The 24,079-nt window shown below is 38.5% G+C and overlaps 1 protein-coding gene across 1 annotated transcript; it reads right to left on the bottom strand.

The window, feature by feature from the left end:
• Positions 1-19,035: 19,035 nt before the first annotated feature.
• LOC139566826 (trace amine-associated receptor 13c-like) lies at positions 19,036-19,983 on the bottom strand. The gene has a single exon (XM_071388180.1). It carries the CDS (start codon positions 19,981-19,983, stop codon positions 19,036-19,038), a length of 948 nt encoding a protein of 315 aa, XP_071244281.1.
• Positions 19,984-24,079: the final 4,096 nt, after the last annotated feature.

Below are 24,079 nucleotides of genomic sequence, written 5' to 3'. Positions count from 1 at the left end.
CCAACACCACATCCTTGTGGCGGCTGGCTTCTGGGTTAAGCGGGCGGGTGTTAAGAAGCGCGGGTTAGGAGGATGCATGACTTGACATGCACCTCCCGAGCCTGTTGGGGAGTTGCAGCGATGAGACAAAATCGAAATTGGGGAGAAAAAGGGGGTACATTTTTTTATTATTAAAATAAGCACATTGTGTGCAGAATTCATTGAACTGTGGCTACTTTTAAAAATCTAAAATCTATTTAAACACTTTTTTGGTTACTACATGTTTCCATATGTGTTATTTCATAGTTTAGTTTATTATTCTACAATAATACAGTAAAAACTAAGAAAAACCCTTGAATGAGTATGTGTCTCCAAACGTTGACTGGTACTGTATATGTATAGGAAGTAGAGGCAAGCTCGTCTTAGGAAAACCCTGGAATGAGTAGGTATGTCCAAACTTTTGACTGGTACTGTAAGTGTGATGCACTTTGAGAAAAAATACTTTATATTGGAGTTGTCCCTGTTGAAATTCAAGACGGGCTATTGCATACCTTCTCCATAGAATTCAGGCAGTTGATGACAATAAACCACATCGAATATTCAATTTTGGAGTTGTCCCTTTTGTTCATACACATACTGTATATTCCCTCTCATTGGCTAGAATGGTCTTACCTTCCATATTTGAGGACATGTATTTCCATTGTTAGATAATCATTTACCCTCTCTGACGGTCATACGGGTGGTGTTGGTGGGGATACGTCAGGCGGTAAGGGCAGTGCTACGTGCTGTATTGCCACAGGCTGCAGGGGGGGGGGGGGGGGTTGACATGAGTCTGGTTCCATCTCCACCCTGTAAGGCAAAGTAGTCACATGTCTGCAAGATGTGCCATCAAATTGAGGAATGTGTTTTTCTTTATTTTCTATGACACTGGATGTTTGCAAGGTCAGAATGGAAGTGCAATTGTGTTGTTGCAATGGATGCAAATTAAATGTTCCTCAATTCATGCCATTAAAGAAAGAGTGATTATAGGTTGTTAGTACATTATTGGTTTAAAACTTCTTATGGCTGGGGGCAGTATTGAGTAGCTTGGATGAATAAGGTGCCCAGAGCAAACTGCCTGCTACTCAGGCCCAGAAGCTAAGATATGCATATTATTATTAGATTTGGATAGAAAACACGCTGAAGTTTCTAAAACTGTTTGAATGATGTCTGTGAGTATAACAGAACTCATATTGCAGGCAAAAACTTGAGAAAAAATCCAACCAGGAAGTCAGAAATCTGAGGTTTGTAGGTTTGCCTATCCAATATACAGTGTCTATGGGGTCATATTGCACTTCCTAAGGCTTCCACTAGATGTTAACAGTCTTCAGAAACTTGTTTGATGCTTCTACTGTGAAGGATGAGGGAATAAGAGCTGATTGAGTCAGGGGTCTGGCAGAGTGCCACGAGCTCACTCAGGCGCGCCCCCGTGAGAGTTAGCTGCGTTCCATTGCATTTCTACAGACAAAGGAGTTCTCCGGTTGAAACATTATTGAAGATTTATGTTAAAAACATCCTAAAGATTGATTCTATACATCGTTTGACATGTTTCTACGAACTGTAATGGAATTTTTAGACTTTTCGTCTGACCTGCGCGTCATAAATTTGGACTTTGGAACTAAACGCACAAACACAGAGGAGGTTTTTGGACATAAATGATGGACTTTATCGAACAAAACAATTTTTTTTTGTGGAACTGGGATTCCTGGGCGTGCAATCTTATGAAGATCATCAAAGGTAAGTGAATATTTATAATTCTATTTCTGACTTCTGTTGACTCCACAACATGGCGGGTACCTGTATGGCTTGTTTTTGTGTCTGAGCGCCGTACTCAGATTATTGCATGGTGTGCTTTTTCCATGAAGTTTTTTTTAAATCTGACACAGCGGTTGCATTAAGGAGAAGTTTATCTAAAGTTCCATGTGAAACACTTGTGTCTTTTAGCAATGTTTATTATGATTATTTCTGTAAATTGATGTGGCTCTCTGCAAAATCACAGGACGTTTTGGAGGCAAAACATTACTGAACATAACATGCCAATGTAAACTAAGATTTTTGGATAGAAATATGAACTTTATCGAACAAAACATACATGTATTGTGTAACATGAAGTCCTATGAGTGTCATCTGATGAAGATCATCACAGGTTAGTGATTAATTTTATCTCTATTTCTGCTTTTTGTGACTCCTCTCTTTGGTTGGAAAAATGGCTGTGTTTTTCTGTGACTAGGTACTGACCTAACCTAATCAGATGGTGTGCTTTCGTCGTAAAGCCTTTTTGAAATCAGACACTGATGTGGGATTAACAACAAGTTTATCTTTAAAATGGTGTAAAATACTTGTATGTTTGAGGAATTTTAATTATGAGATTTCTGTTTGAATTTGGCGCCCTGCACTTTCACTGGCAGGGCACCAGCCGTAAGAAGATTAAGCTATTACACCATTGATACTTTTTTTAACCACTTTATAATGTAATAATCAACGAATAATGTAATAGTTATTATTTTGTTATGCGTTGAGCATATTTTTAATCTTACAGATCTGTTCATGCCTTAATGCCAAGGTTGGTGATTTAGTTCCACCTGCAGTTATGAAATCAAATCAAATCAAATGTATTTATATAGCCCTTCTTACATCAGCTGATATATCAGTGCTGTACAGAAACCCAGCCTAAAACCCCAAACAGCAAGCAATGCAGGTGTAGAAGCACGGTGGCTAGGAAAAACTCCCTAGAAAGGCCAAAACCTAGGAAGAAACCTAGAGAGGAACCAGGCTATGAGGTGTGGCCAGTCCTCTTCTGGCTGTGCCGGGTGGAGATTATAACAGAACATGGCCAAGATGTTCAAATGTTCATAAATGACCAGCAGGGTCAAATAATAATAATCACAGTAGTTGTCGAGGGTGCAACAAGTCAGCACCTCAGGAGTAAATGTCAGTTGGCTTTTCATAGCTGATCATTGAGAGTACCTCTCCTGCTCCTGCTGTCTCTAGAAATGTTTGCTCAGGAGTATAATTCATTGGCTGACTCTTCCAGCTGACCTGAATGGACTTCTATGAGTCTTCTTTAACCCTTATCAAGTCCCACCCAGTTGACTACTTAAAGATGGTGAACGTCCTGAATGGTGCTGCCGATGCCAAAACATGCTTTGGGCCAAGATGGCCCTCTATCCACCTTGATAATCAGCTCAGACACCTGAGTTCCAGAAAACAGGGGGCAACAAGCTAGCGGTCATAGGATACAAAATTAACAGTGAATGATAACAGCCAGCCCTCCCATAAAATACCACACTGAAGTTCTCCAGACTTTCAATAATAGACTTAACCAAACAAGATTTGGAAAGATGGCCCTGTGAGACTACAGGAGTCATCATGAACATGTCAATATGTCATGGAATATGTGCAAAGGGAAATTGAAAGTCAGGAAGTTGATAAGATGGTATAACGTTATGGTGTGTGCTCTTATGGCATTCCATAAGAACATTCCATAGACTTGTAAAATTGTCCATTTGAACTAAATTATGAAATAATTACTCAAGTTGAGGGAGACAGTTACATCATAGGAACAAATAATATTTGACAGACATCATCCTGCGATATTCTGACCCAATCATCATTTTCTGGTTTGTTGTTGTTCTCTCAGATTCCAGAGGGTCCTGCAAGACTCTGTAATAATAACATATAGCACTCAACCAATTAAACGTGTCAAGCACGCACGCACAAACACACACACAATTTCACCTCTGTAGACCTCATGAATCCCAAAGAGCATATTACACCAACAACCTTTGCTCTGTGACTGATGTCACTATGACCATAGCATCTCTAATGGGTAACTGAACAACTCCTTAATGATGTTCGCTTGACTTTAAGTTTCTCACACCAGAGGATAATGGTATAATCTGTATGGAAGGCTCTGGCATAATGAGGTCCAAAACCCACAGGAATTATTCCAATTAAAGGTGTTGGAGACTAACACAAATGCTACACTCCAAGGCATAAACAGTCAGAGTTAACCTGACAATGAACCCCAGTGCACCTTTGTAGTGTAATTTGTGTCCATGCACAAGAGTACAACTTTCATTAGGACACTCTCAGTCTGGCTTAGTACAACCCTTACCCCTAAAAAAAAGTCTGCACAGGTCAAGAATCCCACCACTGAATCATGCCTCTGTCACAGCTGGGATCTGAACTTTGGTCTCCTGCATGGAAAATTAACATCTTAGCCATTAGGCCTAGAGTAAATTTCCTCTTGGACCGAAGGTGCCACTGATTTTGAAACCACATGCAGGGATACCTCATCACCATCACGAGAGTGTGAGTCTGACTCAACTCTGCTTAACCTCCCCATTATAGAGGTTTACAAAATCAGGTCTTTCACGAATATTCCAGGTTTTCCAGCAATCCTGTTTGGATAATTGTGGAAGATCCTGCTTATTCCCTCCTGATTTCTGGAATTCTCCTACCAGGTTTTCTGGAAAACCAGGGAATTTTGTGAAAGTTAACAGATTTTTGCAACCCTACCCTTACCACACTCAAGTCTCAATCATACATGCCTCTCTATAGTTACTTTATTTAATAATAAGTTATTTTAATTTCATGGATCATTGTTTATCAACACAGCTAAAAAATGATCCAGGATCATCACGGCTAAATTATTATCCAGGGTCAACACAGATATATTACCATACATAATCAATACAACTAAATGATGAACCAGGCTCAACACAGCTAAATTACAATCCACTATCAATATAGACACATCTTATATGCCAACTGCTTGTTTCAGGAATGTTGCATTGCATTTAAAATTCAAATCAGGCCTCTGATTAGACCTTCCTAAGATGTGAACTGAAAAGAAGAGGTGTTATGGCACTATACAACCTTGATACTGTAACAGCAACTTATTTATCTATCACCTTCTTGTAACGGCTTTCTTCCTGGGATGAAGGAGAGGACCAAAACGCAGCACGGCTAGTGTTCAACATGTTTAATAAAGAATAATAACGTGAACACTACAAGCTACAAAACAATAAATGTGAAAACCGAAAACAGTCCTATCTGATGCAGAACACAAAGACAGAAACAATCACCCACAAACCAACAGTGCAAACAGGCTGCCTTAATATGGTTCCCAATCAGAGACAACGTAAAACACCTGCCTCTGATTGAGAACCATATCAGGCCAATTAGACAAACCTAAACAACGAAACACATAACATAGACTACACCCACCCAGCTCACGTCCTGGCCAACTAAACAAAGACTAAACAAAGGAAATAAGGTCAGGAACGTGACACTTCTCCGAAGGACCCATTGTTTCTATGATAAATAGTCGGGCAACAAGTAAGTGTTCAATAGTTTAATCCGTCCAAGTAGCAGCGGCAGAAACTTTAGTGGCACAACACGTTCCAACTCCATCCGTCATCTCTCACGTGAATCCCTCCTCACGTGCAGGTGATTCTGGGAACATTATTCTCCAAAAAAATGGCCCAACAAGATCTTTATGGCGATGCCATAATAAAAGTCACAGATTATAAACCATACATTTATGATTACAAAACATAGGCATTTTATTGCAAAAGAAGAGCTACAGTCGTCCCCCCTACAAAACAAAATGTTCCTGTTTCTATTACCTCAACAGAAGCAGCTAGACTGTGCTGGAGAAATAACTATCTACTTGGCAAAATGTAAACAACATATAAAAACAATACCAGTAACATACACATTACAACAATAATGAAATTGTATGCAAGAACAGCCCAAACTCTAGTGGATTATGTGCTGTGTAGCCTTATTTAGAATGGTGAAGATATAGGAGATGTTGTACCCATTGTGACTATTAAAACCTACCCTAACCAAAAACCGTGGATAGATGGCAGAATTCGCACAAAACTGAAAGTGCGAACCACCGCATTTAACCATGGCAAGGTGACTGGGAGTATGGCAGAATACAAACAGTGTAGATATTCCCTCCGCAAGGCAATCAAACAGGCAAAACATCAGTACAGAGACAAAGTGGAGTCGCAATTCAATGGTTCAATCACGAGACGTATGTGGCAGGGTCTACATACAATCACAGTCTACAAAAGGAAAACTAGCCACGTCGCTGACGTCTTGCTTCCAGACAAGCTAAACACCGTCTTCGCCCACTTTGAGGATAACACAATGCCACCGATGCGGCCCGCTACCAAGGACTGTGGGATCTCCTTCTCCGTGGCCGACGTGAGTAAGACATTTAAGCATGTTAACCCTCGCAAGGCTGCCGGCCCAGACGGCATCCCTAGCCGCGTCATCAGAGCATGTGCAGACCAGTTGGCTGGTGTGTTTACAGACATATTTAATCTCTCCCTACAGTCTGCTGTCCCAATATGCTTCAAGATGGCCACCATTGTTCCTGTACCCAAGAAAGCAAAGGTAATTGAACTAAATGACTATCGCCCCGTAGCACTCATTTCTGTCATCATGAAGTGCTTGGAGAGACTAGTGTCATGACTCTCCTTGCTGAGGATCAAAGGCCCATATCAGCTTGGTAAATAGCTGACAACAGCCAGACCCTCTTACCCACAGAAGAGGGGAAGGGGGGGTGGGCCGGTTTTGACACCTTAATACTCGGTTGTAAATTAGACAGGAGGTGAATCTCACCCTTTTCACGAAGGCCTGGGTCCAACAGAGATACCAGAAGAAGACCTTCAACACGTAAATACATGTATTACTTCTTACCCAAAAGAGTGGCAGTTTGGGGCAAGGTATTAGGGTTACTGTGAAAGTAGTTCCCAAAAGTATCCAAGTGTTACTTCTCTTTCTCTCTCGCTTTCCATCTCTCTCTTGAACTCTCCATCTTGTGTAACAAGTGTCATATTGTCTTAGTCCGCTAGGGATCTGTTGTCATCGTATTAAGTTTCAAACCAATAACCTATACCATGTGTGTCTGTACCCCGTGTTATCATTTAGTGTGTTCGTAAATAAATAATCAAAATCAATTTGTGTGGTATGGAACGATCAGTAAGACTTGGGTTTGTGCAGATTCAAGAAGTATGCAACATTCAGAATGAGACTGATATGAGGTAATTGATTAATAGGTGACTGTTATCGATATACAGTTGAAGTCAGAAGTTTACATACACTTAGGTTGGAGTCATTAAAACTCGCTTTTCAACCACTCCACAAATTTCTTGTTAACTTCTAGTTCCTCCCAATCCCGGATCCGGGAGCACCCCCCACAGTAAAAAAGCTGACTAGCATAGCCTAGCATAGCGTCACAAGTAAATACTAGCATCTAAATATCATTAAATCACAAGTCCAAGACACCAGATGAAAGATACAGATCTTGTGAATCCAGCCATCATTTCTGATTTTTTAAATGTTTTACAGGGAAGACACAATATGTAAATCTATTAGCTAACCACGTTAGCAAAAGACACCACTTTTTTTACTCCACCAGTTTTTTACTCCATCAGTAGCTATCACTAATTCGACTAAATAAAGATATATATAGCCACTAACCAAGAAACAACTTCATAAGATGACAGTGTGATAACATATTTATGGTATAGCATATGTTTTTTTAGAAAAATGTGCATTTTTCAGGTATAAATCATAGTTTACCATTGCAGCCACTATCACAAAACTCACCAAAGCGACTAGAATAACTACAGAGAGCAACGTGTATTACCTAATTAATCATCATAAAACATTTCTTAAAAATACACAGCGTACAGCAATTGAAATACACAGATCTTGTGAATCCAGACAATATTTCAGATTTTCTAAGTGTTTTACAGCGAAAACACAATATATCGTTATATTAGCATACCACATGAGCTAACATCACCCCAGCATTGATTCAAGGCAAAAAGCGCGATAACGTTATCACCACCAAAATATATTAATTTTTTCACTAACCTTCTCAGAATTCTTCAGATGACAGTCCTGTAACATCATATTACACAATGCATATAGAGTTTGTTCGAAAATGTGCATATTTAGCATCACAAATCGTGGTTATGCTATGTAATCAGTCAAAACATGGCATGCATTCTGGCCGGCGCCATCTTGGAAGGGCACCTAAGTTTACGATTATTTATCGATTAGATTGACTAAAAAAATACAGGTTGGACAGCTAATGAAAGATGCATTAGTTATTAATGCAACCGCTGAGTTCGATTTTTAAAATTAACGTTACTAGACATACAGTGTGCGTTGCAGCCAGACTAGTGCCGCAACAATGGCCGACAAATGCGTTTACATTTTTCCACATAAATACGGAATAAAATCATAAATAGCTCTTACTTTTGGACGAGCTTCCATCAGAATCTTGGGCAAGGTGTCCTTTTGTCCAAAAGAATCGTTGCTTTGTTGTAAAACGTCCACTTCAACTTCGGAACTAGCAGCTAACAATAGCTACGTGGCACACACATGTCCAAATCCTCAATCGCAATACTACGAAAATTCAGAAAATAGCAATATACTCGCATAAACTGATATAAATCGGTTTCAAATAACTTCGTTATGATGTTTCTAACACCTATATCCAATTAAATCACAGACGGATATATCTTAGGCCGATAACAAGAGCTATTCAACATGCCATTCTGATGTCCTCTCTTGCGCCTTGGCGAGCGTCCAAAAGAACGTACATGTCACTCCATTGCCTTTTATAAACTCTGAGAAATACGTAGAGACTCCATTCCACTTCTCATTGGTTACTGACATCCAGGGGAAGGCGGGTGCAGTTCATTTCGATCCATAGGGCTCACACAGAGTTTTAAACTGATCTGAGAACAGAGACAATTTTTCTGACCTTCGCATGTCCTGTCATGATTTTCGCTGTAGAAAGAGTTCTGGTTCACCCACAGACATAATTCAAACGGTTTTAGAAACTAGAGATTGTTTTCTATCCAATAGTAATAATAATATGCATATTGTACGAGCAAGAATTGAGTATGAGGCAGTTTAATTTGGAGATGATATTTTCCAAAGTGGAAACAGCACCCCCTGTATTGAGAAAAGGTTTTAACAAACTATAGTCTTAGCAAGGTGGTTAGGACATCTACTTTGGGCATGACACAAGTCATTTTTCCAACAATTGTTTACAGACAGATTATATCACTTATAATTTACTGTATCACAATTCCAGTTGGTCAGAAGTGTACATACACTAAGTTGACCGTGCCTTTAAACAGCTTGGAAAATTTGTCATGGCTTTAGAAGCTTGTGATAGGCTAATTGACATAATTTGAGTCAATTGGAGGTGTACCTCTGGATGTATTTCAAGGCCTACCTTCAAACTCAGTGCCTCTTTGTTTGACATCATGGGAAAATCAAAAGAAATCAGCCAAGACCTCAGAAAAAAATGTGTAGACCTCCACAAGTCTGGTTCATCCTTGGGAGGAAACAAAACATCCTGTGACGGACTGCACTAGCATAGAATAGTCCCCGTGATATGCAACTTTTCAGCAAAGTCAGGAACCAATACACGCAGTCAGTCAGGAAAGCAAAGGCTAGCTTTTTCAAACATAAATTTGCATCCTGTAGCTCTAACTCCAAAAAGTTTTGGGACATTGTAAAGTCCATGGAGAATAATAGCACCTCCTCCCAGCTGGCCACTGCGCTGAGGCTAGGAAACACTGTCGCCACCAATAAATCCACGATAATCGAGAATTTCAATAAGCATTTCTCTATGGCTGGCCATGCTTTCCTCCTGGCTACCCCAACCCCGGCCAACAGCTCCACACCCCCCACAGCTACTTGCCCAAGCCTCCCCAGCTTTTCCTTCACCCAAATCCAGATAGCAGATGTTCTGAGAGAGCTGCAAAACTTGGACCCGTACAAATCAGCTGAGCTAGACAATCTGGACCCTCTCTTTCTAAAATTATCCGCCGCCATTGTTGCATCCCCTATTACCAGTCTGTTCAACCTCTCTTTCATATCTTCCGAGATCCCTAAAGATTGGAAAGCTGCCACAGTCATCCCCCTCTTTAAAGGGGGTGACACTCTAGACCCAAACTGTTACAGACCTATATCCATCCTGCCCTGCCTTTCTAAAGTCTTCCAATGCTAAGTTAATAAACAGATCACTGACCATTTCGAAAACTCACTGTACCTTCTCCGCTGTGCAATCCAGTTTTCGAGCTGGTCACGGGTGCACCTCAGCAAAGCTCAAGGTACTAAATTATATAATAACCGCCATCGATAAAAGACAGTCCTGTGCAGCCATCTTCATCGACCTGGCCAAGACTTTCGACTCTGTCAATCACCGTATTCTTATCGACAGCCTTGGTATCTCAAATGACTGCCTCGCCTGGTTCACCAACTACGTCTCAGACAGAGTTCAGTGTGTCAAATCAGAGGGCCTGTTGTCCGGACCTGTGGCAGTCTCTATGGGTGTACCACAGGGTTCAATTCTCGGGCCAACTCTTTTCTCTGTATACATCAATAATGTCGCTCTTGCTGCGGGTGATTCCCTGATCCACCTCTACGCAGACGACGCCATTCTGTATACATCTGGCCCTTCTTTGGACACTGTGTTACCTAACCTCCAAACGATATGCAATGCCATAACACACTCCTTCCGTGGCCTCCAACTGCTCTTAAACACTAGTAAAACCAAATTTATGCTTTTCAACCTTTCATTGCCCGCACCTAGGTGTCTGTCTAGACTGTAATCTCTCCTTCCAGACTCATATTAAACATCTCCAATTCAAAATTAAATCTAGAATCGGCTTCCTATTTCGCAACAAAAGCCTCTATCACTCACGCCGCCATTGTTTTTATTTACTTTTTTGCTCTTTTGCACACCAGTATTTCTACTTGCACATCACCATCTGCTCATCTATCACTCCAGTGTTCATTTGCTAAATTGTAATTACTTCGCTAATCTGGCCTATTTATTGCCTTACCTCCTCAAGCCATTTGCACTTACTGTACAGTATACAGACTTTCTTTTTTTTCTATTGTGTTATTGACTGTACTCGTGTTTATTCCATGTGTAACTCTGCGTTGTTGTTTGTGTCACACTGCTTTGCTTTATCTTGGCCAGGTCGCAGTTGTAAATGAGAATTTGTTCTCAACTAGCTTACCTGGTTAAATAAAAGTGAAAAAAATTATAATAATAAAATAAAAAATGTGGGGCTTATGTCGTGCCACTACAGGTGTGAATGGCTAGGTAGCAATTGGAAATACTGTTAAGTATACTTTCAAAAAACACATTTTTTGGACTGTGTAGAGCAGGGCTCTCCAACCCTGTTCCTGGAGAGCTACATGTAGCAATTTGCAACATCAACTACTTAGTTAAAGTACCTGAACAACTACCCATTAACAAATATGTAATAATATAACTAGCTGTAATTTTTACTGTAGCTTGCAAATCTTCCTTTTATTCAGAGCTGTCACAAATCCTGTTATGCCGCAGCAAACTTGACTTACCTGTAACCTTCTATTTGCTTCCATTTCATTTAAATTGTTGTTTTCTGGCAAGTTGTTGTTATTATAATGTGTCTTTCTATCTGGATGTGGTACACTTTGTACAACTCTCATTTGCCCATGTGTCTTTGAGATCCTATGAATTGTAAAGTTTTGTGATACTCTCAACTCATCCTGTGCTTTAAACTTTTTTATAACACCTCAAATTCATGTCACTTTACTTAAAGGTGAATTGGGTGAGTTTTACTTAAAGGTGAGTTTTATCGCAATATCAAATCATTTCTGGATAACAATTAAGTACCTTATTAGCCTAGTGGTTATCGGCCCAACGCTCTAGCCTAGTGGTTAGAGCGTTGGGCCAGTAACCGAAAGTTTGCTAGATTGAATCCCCAAGCTGACAATGTAAAAATCTATCGTTCTGCCCCTGAACAAGGTAGTTAACCCACTGTTCCTAGGCTGTCATTGTAAATAAGACTTTTTTCTTAACTGACTTGCCTAGTTAAATAAATAAAAATAAAACCTTACAGTGATTATTTTCAATTAAAATTGTCCCCTCCAAAAATAGCTTCTTAGCAAAGACAAATTTCTCAAGCAAGAAATTTACCTAGGACCATCTGGGAGTGATCTGAGTGGGGAGTGGAAACCTGAAAACGACCTGTTATTGGTCTATTTACCATCTATCATCTATCCTACCAAAACAGGTTTAAATTTCAGGTGGTATTTCAGACAGTTCTTACACTAAAATATTGCATTTTCATAATTTTCACAATTTCACAGTACTTGTCACGTTCCTGACCTGTTTTCCTTTGTTTTGTATTTATTTTAGTTGGTCAGGGCGTGAGTTGGGTGGGTTGTCTATGGTTGATTTTCTATGTTGGGATTTTGTGTTCGGCCTGGTATGATTCTCAATCAGAGACAGCTGTCAATCGTTGTCCCTGATTGAGAAACATACTTAGGCAGCCAGGGTTTCACTTGTGTTTTGTGGGTGTTTGTTCCTATGGAGGTTTTGTTGCCACACAGGACGGTTTCGGTTTTGTCACGTTGGTTGTTTTTGTATTTTGAAGTGTTTTGTTGACTTTCATTAAAAGTATGAACACTAACCACTCTGCGTTTTGGTCCACACCTTCTGTCAGCGAGGACAGCCGTAACAGTACTATTCCAACCTCAATTTTACAGTATTATCTCTGTGTTGTGTGCTTATTCTTCCATTTATATATTCCAGGTAATTTTATGAATCATAAATACATAATAGATATATATATAATTTTAGTAACATTTACGAATGTGGGACTCATGAGTCATAAATGTTAACGAAATGTCTGTAAATACCTTATAAATGGTTTATAACTAAACGTTATTATAAAGTGTTTCCCATAATTTCATATTCTTACACTTTACACTCAACTTCTTGCACTACACCATTGAGTTAGACCTAGAGGTTATCTGATATAATTGAGAAGTTTTTCTACATTTGTTAAAAGCGTTGTGTCCCCATTGGGCCACAAAAGGGGTGACGTTAAACAATATATGAAATGATTCATGAAGTCCTCAAAATGTACTTTACTTTTCCAGTACTTAAATACCTTACATGTCTGGACAGGAGTTGGCACCTCTCAGTTTTGGACCGTTTCGTTCATAAACCCATTTACCAGGATCCGGTACCTCACAGGCATGAAAAATAATTGTCACTGTTTACAATGGAAAAATTCTACAACAAATAAAGCAATCATAGTTCAACGATTTGATTTGATTTGTGTTGGGCAGGATCAGGTTCATGGTTTGCGCAACATTGTAGCCTATATAGACTAACACGTTGCCATTATTGTGGTGTGAGAGAGTAGCGGGTCTATATCTCTCACATACAGTGTATTCAGACCCCTTGAATTTTTTTACATTTTGTTACGTTACAGCCTTATTCTAAAATGGATTAAATAAATGTTTTTCCTCATCATTCTACACACAATACCCAATAATGACAAAGCAAAAGCAGGTTTTTAGAAATTTTCCAAAGAATTACATTTCTTATTTTTAAATAAGGTTTGCTTGAATTTTAGCTCAGGTGCATCCTGTTTCCATTGATCATCCTTCAGATGTTTCTACAACTTGATTGGAGTCCACCTGTGGTAAATTCAATTGATTGGATATGATTTGGAAAGGCACACACCTGTCTATATAAAGTTCAACAGTTGACAGTGCATGTCAGAGCAAAAACCAAGCCATGAGTTCGAAGGAATTGTCCTAGTGTGCCGAGACAGCATTGTGTCGAGGCACAGATCTGGGGAAGGGTACCAAAACATTTCTGCAGCATTGAAGGTCCCCAAGAACACAGTGGCCTCCATCATTCTTAAATGGAATAAGTTTGGAAACACCAATACTCTTCCTAGAGCTGGCTGCCTGGCAAAACTGAGCAATCGAGGGAGAAGGGCCTTGGTCAGGGAGGTGACCAAGAACCCGATGGTCACTCTGACAGAGCTCTAGAGTTCCTCTGTGGAGATGGGAGAACCTTCCAGAAGGACAACCATCTCTGCAGCACTCCACCAATCAAACCTTTATGGTAGAGTGGCCAGACGGAAGCAGCTCCTCAGTAAACGGCACTTGGCAGCCCGCTTGGAGATTGCCAAAAGGCACCTAAAGGACTCTCAGACCATGAAAAACAAAATGATCTGATCTGATGAAACCAAGATTGAACTCATTGGCCTGAATGCCAAGCGTCACGCCTGGAGGAAACCTGGCACCATCCCTTTGGTGAAGCATGGTGGTGGTAGCATCATGCTGTGGGGATGTTTTTCAGTGTCAGGGACTGGGAGACTAGTCAGGATCGAGGGAAAGGTAAACGGAGCAAAGTACAGAGAGATCCTTGATGAAAACCTGCTCCAAAGCACTCAGGACCTCAGACGGGGGCGAAGGTTCACCCTCCAACAGGAGAACGACCCTAAGCACACAGACAAAACAACAAAGGAGTGGCTTCGGGACTAGTCTCTGAATGTCCTTGAGTGGCCCAGCCAGAGCCCGGACTGGAACCCGATCGAACATCTCTGGAGAGACCTGAAAATAGCTGTGCAGCGACACTCCCCATCCAACCTGACAGAGCTTGAGAGGATCTGCAAGAAGAATGTGAAAATCCCACCAAGCTTGTAGCTTCATACCCATGCTGACTCGAGGCTGTAATCGCTGCCAAAGGTGCTTCAACAAAGTACTGAATCAAGGGTCTGAATGCTTATGTAATTTTTTTTTTTTTTTACAAAAGTTTTAAAAAACCTATTTTTGCTTTGCTATTATGGGGTATTGTGTGTAGATTGATGAGGAAAAAATAATTTAGTACATTTTTAGGATAAGGCTGTGACATAGCAAAATGTTGAAAAAGTCAAGCGGTCCGAATACTTTCCGAATGCACTGTAACTGGAATGAGATTCACTTTATATCATCTCTCTCCCTCTTTGCTCTGATAGACATGAAACTGCAACTCTCATCTCTCTAGTGTTGCACTTCATCACGTATTTCCTTACAGAATCTTTACAGAATTCCTTGATGAATTGAAATAGGCTACATTTGACAGTTGTACTGTATAATTTCTGCTTCCTGTTCAGAAATAATTTCAATCATTCCCAATACTACACCGGCAAGTGGTCTTTAATTTAGCCACAGAGGCTCAAGAGCTTTTTTTATTTATTATACTAGCTGTCGGGAACGCGCGGCAAATCTGTCAGTGAACAGCATGCAGCCAAAACAGGCCTTTTGCAATATTGGAAAGCAACTGGATCCTCTTGAAAAGAGAATACTAATCTGTCTGTAGGCTACAAAGTTATTAACTTCCAAATCAGGCTATTGAGCGAAAAGCATTGTTTTACAAAGTAAAACAAGAGAGAGATAAGCTTTTGGCATGAGCGCATTGCCCATCGCTGGTGAATGAGTTTGCGCATGAGTCAGTGAATCTCAAAAGCTTTTTAGGACTATAATTTCCTCCTCATATTGTACATTATGTGTGTCTCCACACACCTAGGCCTAGGCAATTGATGGATTCAAGACAAGGTCATTTTTATTGATCTCAGATTCTCAGTTTGTCATTGTCAAAGTAGCCTGTCATTTAGATCATTTGTGAGGTGTTAAAAAGTATTCTAAAATGATGTAGAATTTGAAATGTGTTTATAAAACGTGACATTTTCCACAGACCCCTAGGCTACAAAACTGATCCCCCATTTGTGCAATTTATCCAAGCCCTCGACTCTACTGCTGTATGCCAGTACTCAAAATCGATGGTAATGCATGCAATGTTTTATTATAAAGATGATTTGTTTTCATTCGTTCTGGTACTTCAGAGCCCCCCAGGTCACCCCCCTGTCGGGCTCACCTTTTGTTCCGGCACCTCCCAATTTACAAATTAAACACTGCACAATCCTATAACCATAAAACGTTCTTCATAACACCTACAGCATAACGTTTGCTTATTTAGGGAGCCATTTATCATAACAGCATTGTATATGATACAACAACACCAGGTAATGGATATACAACAAATTCTTCTTCTTATTGTTATTTTAGAGTAGTACAATAACGGATCAACAACAGCAACATAGAGGTCAATAGATTTATGACAGGATTGGATGTTGCTGAGCCCATCTAGCCTGTCATTCAGCATTAATGATAGTTAAGAGATGAGAGAAAATTTACATTTTCTCAAATTCTGAACATTCTAATCTGGGAAAAGTGTTTTGGGTGTCACTCAAAGGCTATTTTACGTGGGAAATAAGGTTACTGTGCAGGACCATTAACTGTTCTGGGTGATGTTAGTGCACAGTTTGGAACATAATCCAAAGCCTCAGGAGATATTACTTCAAGGCACATGTCAGTTGGCCAATTTGTAGGAACATTGAATAGATTTGTAAAAATGTCTAACTGAACTGATTTATGAAACATACTTCTTCAAGTTAAGGGAGACTTTGATTCAGTTATATCATGGGGACAAATACTATTTGTCAGACATCAGAACAAGCACACTGTACTCTGAACCAATCACCCCATTACAAAAAAAAGAGTAAGAAATGTGATTTCCAGTTCAGTTCAGTTATATCAATCAATTATATGAAAAGCATTTCAGTGATTACCATATAAAATAACATTTCACACCAAAAAATATATATATATTTTGAATAATTCACTATAACCCATTTAATCAAGTTAGCCCTCCTCAACAGCTTCAACAGTAGCTCCCAAACCCTTGGCACTAGGAACATTTATAATGCAAGTCTAACTACTGTACTGTGACATTTAACATACCTTGCACAAAATCCTGTCATTGTGTAAATCTTTATTTTGGGGCATTATTATTTATGTCATATTTGCATGTAGTTACATTTTACCATCACATTCTTACACAAGACACCATTGAGTTAGACCTGGACGTTATCTTATATCATGCAGTATTGTACAGGTAACTGACAAAATAATGGAAACACTCCAGTAAATGAGGTATAGAGTTCCAGATTCTACAAGAGTGCCAAGGTGAATTGAAGTTGTTCTGGTTAGTGGTGTCCAAACGGCCTATTAAGATGCCTATTAATATGTCATTAATATTTCCTTAGGCAGTTATCTTTGCATTTCAACTTCACTACACTTGTTGAAGACATTGTGTATCCAATGAGCCACTAGATGGTGGTGTTAAACAACATTTAGAATGATTCATGAAGTCCTGAAAATGTACATAACTTTTACAGTACTGACATACTATGTATCATTAAATAACATGGAACCACCACAGACTTTAGTCTTTGGAATGTACAACCCAAAATTACTATGTCTTTATAACAAGTTTATGCCTTCCCCAATTAACAACTCATTCCTGTCCAATCCTGTCAAATCATTCTGTATCAACAACACAATCTGAATCAACACCAAACGTGTCTATGATGACAACAAAAACTGGAGAAAAGTCATGTCAGTGTATTGTTACATGAAATATGCAATTACAACAACAGTATAGTTTCAAATAACAATATCAAATCTGTTTGTCAAATTTAGGAATAAAAACAGAATTATGAATGCCTTAATTTTAGAGTTAAAATATGTTTAGCTGTCACTTTGAACCATGGATAAAAGAAAGCATAAATTATTGGATTAGTTAAGGAATTAAGAAATGGCAGAAAGCTTAAGTAAACTGATGATTGGTGAGAAAAAAACTGGATAAAAAAAATTGGAATCCAACAAGTGCAAGAGATGAGAGAAAATGTACATTTTCTCAAATTCTGAACATTTTAATCTGGGAAAAGTGTTTTGGGTGGTGTATTAGTCACTCAAAGGCTATTTTACGTGGGAAAGAAGGTTACTGTGCTGGACCATTAGCTGTTCTGGGTGATGTTAGTGCACAGTTTAGAACATGATCCAAAGCCTCAGGAGATATTACTTCAAGGCACATGTCAGTTGGCTAGTTTGTAGGAACATTGAATAGATTTGTAAAAATGTCTAACTGAACTGAATTATGAAACATACTTCTTCAAGTTAAGGGAGACTTTGATTCAGTTATATCATGGGGACAAATACTATTTGTCAGACATCAGAACAAGCACACTGTACTCTGAACCAATCATCCTATTACAAAAAAAAGTCTAAGAAATGTGATTTCCAGTTCAGTTCAGTTATATCAATCAATTATATGAAAAGCATTTCAGTGATTACCTTATAAAATAACATTTCACACCAAAAAATATATATATATTTTGAATAATTCACTATAACCCATTTAATCAAGTTAGCCCTCCTCAACAGCTTCAACAGTAGCTCCCAAACCCTTGGCACTAGGAACATTTATAATGCAAGTCTAACTACTGTACTGTGACATTTAACATACCTTGCACAAAATCCTGTCATTGTGTAAATCTTTATTTTGGGGCATTATTATTTATGTCATATTTGCATGTAGTTACATTTTACCATCACATTCTTACACAAGACACCATTGAGTTAGACCTGGACGTTATCTTATATCATGCAGTATTGTACAGGTAACTGACAAAATAATGGAAACACTCCAGTAAATGAGGTATAGAGTTCCAGATTCTACAAGAGTGCCAAGGTGAATTGAAGTTGTTCTGGTTAGTGGTGTCCAAACGGCCTATTAAGATGCCTATTAATATGTCATTAATATTTCCTTAGGCAGTTATCTTTGCATTTCAACTTCACTACACTTGTTGAAGACATTGTGTATCCAATGAGCCACTAGATGGTGGTGTTAAACAACATTTAGAATGATTAATGAAGTCCTGAAAATGTACATAACTTTTACAGTACTGACATACTATGTATCATTAAATAACATGGAACCACCACAGACTTTAGTCTTTGGAATGTACAACCCAAAATTACTATGTCTTTATAACAAGTTTATGCCTTCCCCAATTAACAACTCATTCCTGTCCAATCCTGTCAAATCATTCTGTATCAACAACACAATCTGAATCAACACCAAACGTGTCTATGATGACAACAAAAACTGGAGAAAAGTCATGTCAGTGTATTGTTACATGAAATATGCAATTTCAACAACAGTATAGTTTCAAATAACAATATCAAATCTGTTTGTCAAATTTAGGAATAAAAACAGAATTATGAATGCCTTAATTTTAGAGTTAAAATATGTTTAGCTGTCACTTTGAACCATGGATAAAAGAAAGCATAAATTATTGGATTAGTTAAGGAATTAAGAAATGGCAGAAAGCTTAAGTAAACTGATGATTGGTGAGAAAAAAACTGGATAAAAAAAATTGGAATCCAACAAGTGAGATAGGTGAAAACTACAATAGATAGAGTTTTTGCTGCTTTTCTCTCATTCTTATTCACCTGTACAGTTTTAACACCAGACTGGGTGGCAGCCTCTTTTGAAAATACCTTTCTGGCCTGTGATCTGGCGACCAAAAATATTTTCAAATAAAGTGTTATAATAATAGAGCACGGGACAATCATTGTAATTACAAAATCAATGATGCTACCCAAGTCACGTACTTCAACAATAAAACATTCTTCAAAACACGTTCTGGGTACTTCTACATTTACAGTCATTTTTATAAAAGCAGCATTGTATATGATACAACAAAACCATATAATGGCTATACAACATGTAATTCTTGTTATTGTTATTTTAGAGTGGTAAAATAAGGGATCACACACAGCAACATAGCGGTCAATGGATATCAATACCAAATTGCCGAGAGATATGGATAGAATTAAATAACTGATGTAAGCATAAAACACACAGAAATATTTCCCCAAAAACCAGCATGATTCCATTATTGCTACGGTCCCTACTGGTATCACAATCAGTCCCACCAGGACATCTGCCAGAGCCAGAGAGAGGATGAGCAGGTTGGTTGGAGTGTGGAGCTGCTTGAAGTGAGAGATAGAGATGACCACCAGTACGTTCAAAAAGACTGTAACCGCTGCAATCGATAAGAAGAATATGTACAGTGTTATGTAAATCGATGTTGATAGCAAAACCTTTCTGCAAGAAGAGTTATGTCCTGGAAAACAGTATTGAGCATCTTCGTGGTCCTCCATTTGTAATAAAGGATAAAAATGCTGAGGTCCTGCTCTTGCTTAGTCCTGTGTGTGACTGTCAGGTCAGCCTTCTGACAAACTCTGAGCTCTGCCTCTCTATTTATCCCTGAGTGACAAACATACCCTCCCCCTCCTCAGAGTATCTCTGCACACACAAACACCACCAAAGCATACAGTGTTAGGAAATGTAAAACTTGTATTTGAGGTTTGAAAAAGCTTCTGAAGTTTGTAATTTGTAATTACAAATGGCTGATGCTCCAGATACTCAACTGGTCTAAAGAAGGCCAGTTTTATTGCTTCTTTAATCAGGACAACAGTTTTCAGCTGTGCTAACATCATTGCAAAAGGGTTTTCTAATGATCAATTAGCCTTTTAAAATGATAAAATTTGATTAGGTAACACAACTTGCCATTGGAACACAGGAGAGATGGTTGCTGATAATTGGCCTCTGTACACCTATGTAGATATTCCATTAAAAATCAGCCATTTCCAGCTACAATAGTCATTTACAACATTAACAATGTCTACACTGTATTTCTGATCAATTTGATCTTATTTTAATGGACAAAGAATGTGATTTTCTTTCAAAAACAAGGACATTTCTAAGTGACCCCAAACTTCTGAATGGTAGTGTATATTTGGGCACTGCGTCTCAGTGCTAGAGGCGTCACTGGCCCAGCATCGTCCGTGTTAGTCTTTGGCCGGGTTAGGCCGTCATTGTAAATAAGAATTTGCTCTTAACTGACTTGTCTTGTTAAATAAGGGTTAAATAAATAAACAGTGTTGGAAAAAGTACTCAATTGCCATACTTGGGTAAAAGTAAAAATACCTTGATAAAAAGGACTCACCTAAAATTGAAAGTCACCCGGTAAAATACTACTTGAGTCAAATCAATTATATATTTGGTTTTAAATATACTTAAGTATCAAAAGTAAATGCAATTGCACAAATATACTGAAGTAAAAGTGTAAATATTTTCAAATTCCCTATATTACCGAAAACCAAACGGCACCATTTTCTTGTTTTTTGTTATTGTCGGATAGCCAGGGGCACACACCAACACTCAGACATAATTTACAACCGAAGCATTTTTGTTTAGTGAGTCCGCCAGATCAGAGGCAGTAGAGATGACAAGGGATGTTCTCTTGATAAGTGTTTGAATTGGACCATTTTCCTGTCAAAATGTAACAAGTACCTTTGAGTGTCAGGGAAAATGTATGGAGTAAAAAGTACATACTTTTCTTTAGGAATGTAATGAATAAATAGTAAAATACAGATACCCCAAAAAAACTACTTTAGTAGTACTTTAAAGTATTTTTACTTAAGTACTTTACACCACTGTAAAAAAAATAAATGTTTTTTTTAAATATATTATTGAATTGGGTCGTCAGATGCATGGGGGGTCTTGTTTGTAATTTGTGATCTTCTGAAGTCCCTTCCGTACAGATGAGTAGTTGTTGGTGGAGAATTGTTTTTCTAGCAGCTCCTTATATTGTCGTTTGGCTTCCATTCTGTTTGTTCAGTAGGTGTTTTGCCACCATGTATTGGTCATTGTTCCCGCTCCTATGTGCCCCTTACTTGGCAGAGTGAGGGCCTCTCACCTCTGCATTGAACCAGGATTTATGATTGTTGAATGTGACAAAAGTGCTGGTTGGAATGCAGTTTTCCTCGCAGACACTGATGTAAGATGTTTCCCTGTCTGTGTAGTCATGTATATTGTTATTGTCTTCTTTGAAAATGCCCTAATCGTTGGAGTCCAGGCAGTCCTCTAAAACCTTGTGGCTGACATCCTTGTAGGAATTTTCAACTAAACTGTAATTGCTATGCCCTGCTAAAAGACAGTATAATGAGGGCCATGAAGATTAGGCTAGTAAACCTTTATATCCACGTAAAGGTGGAGAACTGTAGAATATAGTGGACTGGTCCATATTTGTGTGATACTTACTGAATTGTCACAGCAGAGGCTCAAATACATCACACTCATCTGTTATTGTTTTTTCATCTGGCTGTTCACCCTTTGAATCCATTAACTTAATAGGGGATACAGTTTTCACTTTGGGAAAAAATCATGCCCAAATTAAATGGCCTCGTACTCTGTTCTAGATCATACAATATGCATATTATTATTACTATTGGATAGAAAACACTCTGAAGTTTCTAAAACTGTTTGAATTATATCTGTGAGTAAAACAGAACTCATTTGGCAGCAAACTTCCAAACAGGAAGTGAAAATTCTGAAAATGGGGCTCTGTGTCAGGGCCTGCCTATTCAACTGGCTTATATTTATGGATCTGTATGCACTTCATACGCCTTCCACTAGATGTCAACAGGCAGTAGAATGTTGAATGGGGTGTCTAGCTTGATGTGAGACCGAATGAGAGCTTTTGGAGTGACAGGTCCGCTCTTTTGGCAGGATTCAACTGCGCACCAGGGAACCTCACATTGTCTACTGAAATGCGTTAGGTATCCACGACGAAATGCTCCGGCTCTGATTTTATTGGATACATATGAGAAAAACATCATAAAGTTGGATTTTCAACCGAGTTTGACCAGTTTATTCGACGTTTATTGGGACTTTTGGAATTTTTCGTTCCATGCGCTAACAGTTCTTGGACATGTGCGCTCCACATGGCTAGCCAAAGTTGCTAATTCGACAGAAGAAATGGACATTCTAAAACAAAACAACGATTTATTCTGGAACTAGGACTCCTTGCACAAGATTCTGATGGAAGATCATCAAAAGTAAGAGAATATTTATGATGTTATTTCGTATTTTTGTGGAATATGTTGGATCCAACAAGGCGGAGAATAGGTGAGCGCTGTCTCACAATATTGCATGCTGTATGTTGTACTAAAGTTATTTTTTTTAATCTAACACAGCGGTTGCATTAAGAACCAGTGTATCTTTCATTTGCTGCACAACATGTATTTTTCAGTAAAGTTTATGATGAGTTTTTTGGTTAGATTACGTGACTGTCCAAAATTGCTCCGGACAATTTGGTGCATCATGGCTACTTATTCACAATGTAAAACCAGGATTTGTAGCTCTAAATATGCACATTTTCGAAAAAAAACATAAATGTATTGTATAACATGATGTTATAAGACTGTCATCTGATGAAGTTGTCCCAAGGTTAGTGATTAATTTTATCTCTATTTCTGGGTTTTGTGAAAGCTATGTTGGCGGTGAATAAATGGCATTGTGTGTTTGGCTATTGTGGTGAGCTAATATAAATATATATTGTGTTTTCGCTGTAAAACACTTAAAAAATCGGAAATATTGGCTGGATTCACAAGATGTTAATCTTTCATTTGCTGTACACCATGTATTTTTCATAAATGTTTTATGATGAGTATTTATGTATTTCACGTTGCTCTCTGTAATTATTCTGGCTGTTTTGGTGCTATTTGTGATGGTGGCTGCAATGTAAAACTACGATTTATACCTCAAATATGCACATTTTTGAACAAAACATACATGTATTGTATAACATGATGTTATAAGACTGTCATCTGATGAAGTTGTTCAAGGTTAGTGATTAATTTTATCTCTATTTGTGGGTTTTGTGAAAGCTACCTTTGCGGTGGAAACATGGTGAAAACATGGCGTTGTGTGTTTGGCTATTGTGGTGAGCTAATGTAAATATATATTGTGTTTTCGCTGTAAAACATTTTAAAAATCAGAAATGATGGCTGGATTCACAAGATGTTTATCTTTCATTTGCTGTATTGGACTTGTGATTTCATGAAATTATATTATATGATATCCCTGTCCCGTTAGGCTAGGCTATGCTAGTCAGCTTTTTTGATGAGGAGGATCCGGGAGGGTGACTCGTTAGAGGTTTTAAAAAATAAAAGTTAAAAATAAAGTAAAACTATTGTTTCAAACAGAGGGTTCAGGGTTATTTGTCTTATTATGAAGTTATGTAGAGCAATTGTAAAATAAAAAACAAGGCACTAGTTTCATGACTTTCACTGTAGTGTTTACCCCCGCTGTCGGACACGGACAGCTCCCAAGAGCCAGGCACTTATTTTGGTACAACTTGTGTCCATCTAAGACAAACACACACATCTTTATTGAAAATGTTCTTGCATT

This window comes from Salvelinus alpinus, chromosome 1 (genome assembly GCF_045679555.1).
Source record: "Salvelinus alpinus chromosome 1, SLU_Salpinus.1, whole genome shotgun sequence".
Lineage (NCBI taxonomy): Eukaryota > Metazoa > Chordata > Actinopteri > Salmoniformes > Salmonidae > Salvelinus > Salvelinus alpinus.
The sequence above is the reverse complement of the archived record's forward strand: the minus strand, read 5'-3'. Positions and strand labels throughout refer to the sequence as shown.

What these genes read in the sequence shown, in the direction of transcription:
- LOC139566826 (XM_071388180.1), bottom strand. Translation starts at nt 19,983, where the DNA reads ATGGAGGACCACGAAGATGCTCAATACTGTTTTCCAGGACATAACTCT.